Source organism: Microtus pennsylvanicus, chromosome 1, assembly GCF_037038515.1.
Source record: "Microtus pennsylvanicus isolate mMicPen1 chromosome 1, mMicPen1.hap1, whole genome shotgun sequence".
In the NCBI taxonomy this organism is placed as follows: domain Eukaryota; kingdom Metazoa; phylum Chordata; class Mammalia; order Rodentia; family Cricetidae; genus Microtus; species Microtus pennsylvanicus.
The window spans coordinates 137,739,646-137,747,953 of NC_134579.1; the positions used below are offsets into that span (position 1 = coordinate 137,739,646).

At 48.1% G+C, this 8,308-nt stretch overlaps 1 protein-coding gene across 1 annotated transcript; it reads right to left on the reverse strand.

The window, feature by feature from the left end:
• Window positions 1-784: 784 nt before the first annotated feature.
• Window positions 785-7,891, reverse strand: LOC142841464 (cytochrome P450 2A3). Its single transcript, XM_075958344.1, has 9 exons — window positions 7,700-7,891; window positions 7,273-7,435; window positions 6,483-6,632; window positions 6,062-6,222; window positions 4,265-4,441; window positions 2,986-3,127; window positions 2,393-2,580; window positions 1,689-1,830; window positions 785-981 (listed from the first exon to the last, which is right to left on the reverse strand). Exons 1-9 carry the CDS (start codon window positions 7,877-7,879, stop codon window positions 800-802), a joined length of 1,485 nt encoding a protein of 494 aa, XP_075814459.1. The 5' UTR covers window positions 7,880-7,891; the 3' UTR covers window positions 785-799.
• Window positions 7,892-8,308: the final 417 nt, after the last annotated feature.

An 8,308-nucleotide genomic window follows, 5' to 3' on the forward strand; every position in this document is an offset into this window, starting at 1 on the left:
CGTGTGCATCCCAAGGAAATCCTGCAATGTGCACTTACACACACATCCATGAATCAGCACACACTCATGTCAGTGTGCTGACCCTAAGTTTTCCTGGCCACCTCTGAAAATGTCTTTCTCCACCATGGACCTCATTAATAGGCCTGATTCCAGTTCTCCAGATGGATTCTGAATCAAACACAATGACTTTAACCAGCAAGGCTTGGATGATGATGCCCTGGTAACCAGTTCTTCAAAAGTAGATCAAAGTGTGGGTGAGTTGATGGTGAAACCGCGTTGGTGGCCCATCTGAAGTTCTGAAATACCTCTGGGCAGGATGATGTGGCAACAGATTGAGCTCTTGTTTTATCTGATGTGTGGTGATATTTGAAAGTCTGCCCAAGGCCAATGCACACAGATATTCATCCAAGTATTACTGAGCTCTTGGAATTGGTGAGACTTCAGTAATCTTAGACTAAGGAAACACTATAAGGTCAAGAACGCGCCTCACTATTAAAACAGACATGAATTCTCTCCCCTTCCCAGGCATTTGTGAGTGTTATGATCACAAAACTCTCAAGCATAAACTTGACAAAAATACTTATTCTATAAATAATGTCTACTTTTATTGATATATTGTTATTACTGTTCACAACATAGTATCAATTTCCCCTTTCTCCCGCTCTACCTTTGAAATGGCAGTCTGTCTTCAGCAAGTCTATCATGTCCTCTCTTTCTCCTGTTTCTCTGATCTTTTCTAAGTCCCAACCCCCAACTAGCCTGGTTTCCATCCTTCCCTTTACCCTTATTCAGCGCTGGCTCAACGGGACAAGAAACTCATGGTGTAGTTTGGTGGAATTGTGGCAAAGCCCACGAGTCTAGGGGACACATCAATATCCTGGGGTGCCTGTGGGGACCTGAAGCGGAAATTCTGCAGGATGTTTGTGAGGAAGAGAAAGAGCTCCATTCTAGCCAGTCCTTCTCCGAAGCAGTACCGTTTTCCTAAAGAGAGGAGACAGGGAGGGTGAAGCCAGTTCTTGATGTCACTCTCATAGCAAATCCTTGGCTGTATTCTCTGTGAAAGGAAGGGCTGAGACCTTTAAAGAAGGCTTTAATCTCTGAGCCTCAGTTTTCCTTGTACTTGTGGTAAGCTGATCCTCACCAGGCTGTAATAATAAGAAATGTGGGTTGCCTTCCCTACAGAGGCGCTCTCCAGTATGGCTGCCATGTAGCCACATATTTCCTTTCTTCCCTCCTTCCTTTCTCCCTCCCTTCCTTCTTTTCTTTTTCTTCTTGATATTTTGAGACAGGGCCTCTCTGTCTAACAGCCCCGGCTGTCCAAGAACTCACTCTGTAGACAAGGCTGCCCTTGAAATCACTAAGCTTTCCCAGTCTCTGCCTTTGTCTGCCTCCGGAGTGCTGGGATTAAAGGTGAATGCCACCACAGGCAGCTGCCACATCTTTCTAAGAACTGGTTGTGTGACCTGAGAGAGACCTCTGATTTAGTTTGAGACTTCATTTCCCCTAATCTATCACTACAGCTTGACCATCACTTCTCCAGGGTTCAGATGCATAGGCTTGTAAAATATGAGAGTTGCAGCCAACTGACTGAGGGTTTGACCCAAGAGAATCTTCCAAGATGGAGAGATACGGATGAGTTATCTCTGTTGGTGTGAGCAGTGGCCTGGCACTAGACAGTGCCCTCTTACCTATGGAAAAGGGTACAAATGCCTCACTCTTCTTAAACTGCCCCTTGTCATCCAGGAAGTGATTTGGGTTGAAGTCTTTGGGGTTGGAGAAGAACTTGGGGTCCCTCAGCACAGAGCCCAGCATAGGAAACACTTCAGTGCCCTGTGGAGGAGGAAGGTTTGATTGATAAAATAGATTTGGATGGGTGTCCTGTTGGCCCATAGGGGTGACATAAATATAATGTATGGGAGTTGAAGAGGCTTTGAGGAATGTGAGGTCATCATCCTTGAGACAGGAGATGTGGGGCTCATGTTATAGGACACAGGATGAATGGCTGACATGGAGTCTGTGGTGGGAGGTTGAAGGATATGAGCTTCATGTCTCTCAAGTCAAGAACTGAAGGGTATTGGATTTATGTACCCCTAAACAGGATCCATGGCAGACATGTCACTTCTGTCTCTGATAGGAGATCTAGGTGAATTGAGTTTATGTCTTGAGATTTGATGATTGAGAGGCATGGAGTTGAAACTTCTGGTTCAGAAATTCTGGGGGGGGGGGAGACCCAAGATATAGGAGACTCTGTGTAGGAGGCTGGAGGGGTGTGGTGGCAGAGAGAGCCTATCACTGAGAGAGTGAGAGAGGGCTGGGTGGCTTCTAATGAGGAGGAGGGTTTGCAGGGCCATGAAGAAGGCTGGAGATTACAATAGGTTGGGTGAGTTAGAACCTTGGGGATAAGGAAGTCCCGGAACTTGGTGTCCTTGGTGACCCTGCGAGCCAGGCCCATGGGGATCATGTCTCCAAATCTCTGGATCTCATGGATGACAGCCTCCGTGTAGGGCATCTTGAAGCGGTCCTCATATTTGGGCTGCCGGTTCTTGCCAATCACCCTGTCAATCTCCTCTTGGACTTTGGCTGAGAAGAAGAGGCGTGTGTTTAGGAGTCTAAGAACCTTACCCTAAGAATGATAGTGCAAAAGTGTAGAACTGGATGGAGGCTATGAAACAGTGTATGACACTGTCAATCATTTTCAGTACCTGCGAGTCATAGGCATTGTTGGATGAGGTTCATGTTAACTGGGTCATACCAGAACTATGTGAGAATTGTGAGGAAGAAGATTTAGGCAGGGTCTTGGGGACAGGGAAGTGGGTCTGTTGAGGTTCAGTTGAGCAACACACCAGTTGATTCAACAACTAGAGGCTGGTGCCCACCAGCTTCTCTCTGTCTCTGCAGAGAAGGGAGTAGCTATCTGAGAGTCTAGTTTCTTGAGAGAGGTTGGGAATAGTGTGGAAGATCAGAGAAGCATGTTTTGACCCTTACCCTCCACATCTGGGTGCTTCATGAGCAACAGAAAGCCATAGCGAAGGGTGGTGCTGACAGTCTCTGTACCAGCAAAGAAGAGGTTCAGTGTCGTCAACACTAAGTTCTTCATATAGAACTCTGTATTGGGGTTCTTCTTCTCCTGCAGGGAGGGAAGAATTCAAGTCCAACCCACTTCGTATGCTCTTCGTACCCTTCTGTTTTACCCCCTTTCCCTGCCCTAATTCACTTCTCTTTGACCCAGACCTAAGGAGAGAAGGGGCATTCTGGTTATGCCAGCTTCTGTCCAGGTTCCAGACCTTTGGAAGAGATCCAGTACCCTAATCCAGAGCTCTTCTGTCATTCAGGACTTAGTAGATTGTCTGATCTTTAATGACCAATTTGGTTGTCAGTTTTTATTTAACATGCCTTGGTGTTGGGTCCCCTGTAACTGGAGTTACAGACAGCTGTGAGCTGTCATGTGGGTGCTGGGAATTGAACCCAGGTCATCTGGAAGAGCAGTCAGTGCTCATAACCATTGAGCCACTTCTCCAGCCCTCAGACAATGAGTTTTAGGCAACAGGATCTTATTTCTTAATTACAATCCTTAATATTTCCTAGAGGAATTCCACCTCTCAGTCCTTAGCACTTCAGAGTACAGGAAGTTTCATCTTGGTCAGACACCACACACTCCAGAAAGCAGACCCAGGAAGACAGCCACAGGTTTTAGGCTAGCCTGGCCTACACAGCAAATTTCAGGCCAGTCAGGTCTACATAGAAAGATGTCTCAAAACCAACAATGGCAAAATCTCTATATCTGTTCCGAACAGGTAGAAAAAGATCCCAAGAAAGCTCAGGTCACACAGATGTAAATGACCATGAGGACAGGCAAAGGCAAATGGTGTGTTAGCTGAAAGCACCGGCCCTAGTCAGTGAGGTAGGATTCATGGCCTAGTCAGTGAGGTAGGATTCATGGCCTTCTTGCTCTGATATCAGAAGGTCACCTATATTCACAGGCTGCAGCCTTCTCATTTGTAGAATGGGAGGCAAAACAAAACCTCGCTCAAGAGTTGTGGGTACTAAACACATGAATAAAACTAAGCCTTTAAAACAATGCCTGGAACATGGCAGCCTTGTGCACTGGCTGCTCTCTCAACCTGTACACTCTACTGAGAACAAGGGGTAGCAGATGGAACAGTGATGTCGAATGAGGATTATAGCGAGGAAACCCATGAGTGGTCCTCAACTCCCTCGTCCCTGTCCCTGATTTCACCCTACTTGACTTTGTTCCTGGGTTTACCTCCCGCATGCGGATGAGGAAGGAGTCAATGAAGTCCCTTGGGGAATTGGGATCCAGGGTACTCTGGTTCTGTTCCACCTTCTTGGTTATGAAGTCCTCCAGCCCCTGCAGTTCCTTAAAGGCCTGTTGCTGTGGTCCTGGCAGGTGCTTCATCACTGAAGAGAACATTTCGTAGAGCTGATGGTGGGAAGGGGATGAGAAACCAAGGCAGCTGTCACTAGACAAAACCCAATAAATGTGACATCTGTCTTAGGATGAGAGATGCTCACATCACCTGTCTAGGAGTTTAGGCACCAGGTGGAGTTGTGTGGCAACAGAATTCTTACAGCTTAAGCCTGAGGGCTATTGTCCAAGGTTTTAAGTGAAATGGCTTTGGGAACACATGCAGGTTTGGGGTGTTCAGGTGAGACTGGGGTGGGAGGCATCCAGACATTGGGTAGGGGTTACCTATGTAGATGTTTAGGAGGTTGGGTAGGAGTTATCTATGCAGATGTTTAGGAGGTTGGATAGGAGTTACCTATGTAGATGTTTAGGAGGTTGGGTAGGAGTTACCTATGTTGATGTTTAGGTGGTTGGGTAGGAGTTACCTATGTTGATGTTTAGGAGGTTGGGCAGGAGTTACCTATGTAGATGCTTAGGAGGTTGGGTAGGAGTTACCTATGTAGATGTTTAGGAGGTTGGGTAGGGGTTACCTATGTAGATGCTTAGGAGATTGGTGACTTCAGCTGGGGACAGCTATTCATACACTAATGGGGTTTGGATTGGTGAGTTCTAAGAGGCTTTCCAACATTCAGGGAGTGCTGGATAGTCACAATAGCTAAACTATGCAATCAACCTAACTGTCCAAAAGCAGCGTAATGGAGAAGGAAAGTGTGATCCATATAGACAACTGAAATATTCTTCAGCCATTAAAACAAAGCTATGGCGTTTTCAGGAAAGTGGGTCCACTTGGAGATAGCTGTATTAAGCAAATTTAAGCAGTCTTAGAGAGAGAGAACTCATATATCTTTTTCATTTGTGGTATATATACATTAAATCGTATGTGCACATATCTATGCATATATGTATATATGTGTATCACTTGGAATGAGACGAAAGAGGACTAAAGGAGGAGGAGGTCTGAGAAAGGGGAAGGTGGGGATATGGGGTGAATAGGCTCAGTACACAATATATACTTGTCCAAAAAAATTAAAAATAGATATTTTAAAGTAGTGGGGGATATTCTCATGTTCACCTGCATTGCTATTCAAATGGCTGCACGGAGGACCCCACTTAGATGTGTGAGTGAGCTGTGCAGCAGGACCCTCAACCGGGGTGTTTGAGGGACAGTCTGTACAGAAATTTTGCTTAGAGATGCAGGGGTTTAGGCATTTCCGTGGCTGAGTAAAGAACACTCATCTATAAAGTTCAGTGGACTGGCTCTGTACATTTTGCAGATGGCGCATGCTTTGAGTGACCTGGATTTTGCAGCATCAGGCACTCGGGAACTGAAGGGGACTAGTGCTTTCAGCAGGGCTCCCGGTAGCGACCTTGGTTAGAGAGTTAAAATGAATTGTCATGGTAATGTCCGCCCTGCTGAGATAGCGTTTCCGCTCTCTCCTCCTCTCCTCATCACACCCCCCTCCATGTGTAATGTGTGTACTGCTGGCTCTGATTTCAGGCGCAGCTGTAGAGACTCCGTATTGACATCAGTTCAGGCGCAATTGCTGGGCTGCTTTGAAGGTACCTGCTGGTAGGAGGCTGGCAGTTTTTGGAGTGAGCTGGCAGCTGTGATGTGGAGATGGTGAAACAGGTTACCTGCCCGGTGGAGGTAGCTGTGAACTGGAAGCTTCCCAGCATCATCCTCAGCAATGACAGGAACTCTTTGTCCTCATAGTCAAAGCGGTCCCCGAAAACGATGGAGCTAATGACGTTGGAAACGGTTCTGCTCAGGTAGAAGGTAGGGTCAATGAGAGCACCTGTAGGTAAGGAGGAGGACGGAGAGAGAGATATTGGATCCAGGAAAAGGGCTTCCACCGGGTAATAGCAACAGATACTTAGTATTAGAGAATTCAAAATGAGCATTGGCTGCCTGGCTGAGTCCGCTAACTCCGCCAAAACCGGACAGCGGGACCAGGACGCTCTTCCCTAGCTTAGTTGCCATCCTTGATCTTGGTACTGTTTTTCCAAGGGTGTCTTCCCCTTGGTCGGTCCTGGGAACTTGCGGAGCTCTGCTTACCATTTGTCTTCCTGAATGCCTCCAGGAGAAAGCCTGCCTCCTCTTGGATGCGCTCCTCGATGCCACGCTTGCCCACACCGAAGTCCCGCAGTGTGGCGATGGAGAAGCGCCGCAGCTGCTTAGCGCGCTCCCCGCTGCTGAAGGCAACGCCTGGAAAGGAGAGTGAGCGGCGGGAAGAGGTCAGAGAAGAGGGATGTGGCTGACTACTGACCACCCGTGCGCTGTTCCCCAGGAGCGAGTTAGAGGACAGTAGCAAGAAGGAGGACAGATGCCAGAGGCGCAGAGACAGAGGGACAGGGCAGAGGCTAGAGAAGGGAGACTGTGGAGATTTGGGGGTGGATACAGTTGTGAAAGATTTATAATTGAGGTAGGGAAGAGAGGGAAATAAGCAGAGAGGGACAAAGAGAGTCTGGGAAGAGGCGAGATTGCTGCTTGGATAGTGGGGTTGGGACAGATTTCTGTGATGCTCTGACAGTGGAAGAAGACAGCCGAGAAGAAGAGAGATAATCACAGAAGCTAAGAGGAATGGGGTAAGGTGGGGGGAAAGCCTGTTAGAGGCGCAGGATTCAGATAGGGAAATCTCAAGGTGCAAGAGGAGGTGTGGGTGGCAGGTGTGGGGGAGGGGTCAGGAGACACAGGCAGAGAGAGACAAGAAGATTAGGATGCAATGGGTCCTAGAACTGACCCAGCAGGAGGCAGCGATGCAGATGGAAGAGTCGGGGAGGAGGCAGGGAAACTGATGCCTTCTAATTGTTCCCTGCCACATTCCCCTGCATCTTGTCCCCCTCACCATAGCCTTTGAAGAGCCAGTCAAAGGTGGCCTGCTCGCCTCGCCCACTGAATTCCTCAGCTTGATCCACCAGAGCCTCCTTGACTGCTTCCTGTCCACATAGTACCACAATTCGGCGAGGCCCCAGGTAGATGGTGAACACGGGACCATAGCGTTCGCTGATCTGATGGAGGAGGATGAGCAACGTTAGAGGAAAGAGGTCACACCTTGATGACAGGTCTGGGATTCATTTCTCTGGAGTTCTAACAGCTGTCAGATGGGTCGCCCCAAGATGTGGTCTCACATGCCTAGGAGTTGGTTGCTGACTCTTCACAATTCTACCAGCCTAAAATTACACCCCCGAATGTCAATACCCTACCACAAAGCCTCTATGAAAACTGGGCATCCTCCGTGCCCCCATTCTACCCTTCGTCTTGCCCAGTGGCACCTTCATGAGGGAGTTGTACATCTGCTCTGTGTTCAGCTGAAGGTAGTTCCCGATGAAGGGCAGTGGGGTGGGTCCTGGAGGCAGCTTCCCTGAAAATTTCCTCTGCTTCCAGACAGACATGAAGACCAGGACAACGAGGAAGGCCAGCACAGTCACCAGGAGCAGTCCCGAGGCCAGCATGTTGGCGATGAGGGTGACAGACAGATGGTGATGGCCGAAGTAGATAGCTTTTATACATCCTGAGGTGGAAGGTGGCCTTGATTATGCAACTGTCTCATTTCACCTCCAGACTACTACTCCCCCCGCCCCCTCCAGTCATGCATCTAGCTTGAGACACAGCCAACAATCTAGGAGGAGGGCCCATGAGGGATTAACAGGGAGTGGACTGAATTTGTGACGTCTGAGGAGGAAGTACTCCAGGGCTCTGTGTTACAGAGGAAAGGGACAGTAGACAGAAGCCAGAACTGAATCCTTCATGACATTTGTATTGGAGACCCTTCTGAGCTCTGAGTGCGGGTTCTCATTGGCTTGAAACAGAATGTATGGCTATGATTTGAAAGTTCATTTTCTTCCTTGTCTGAGACAAGTTCTCACTATGTAATCTTGACT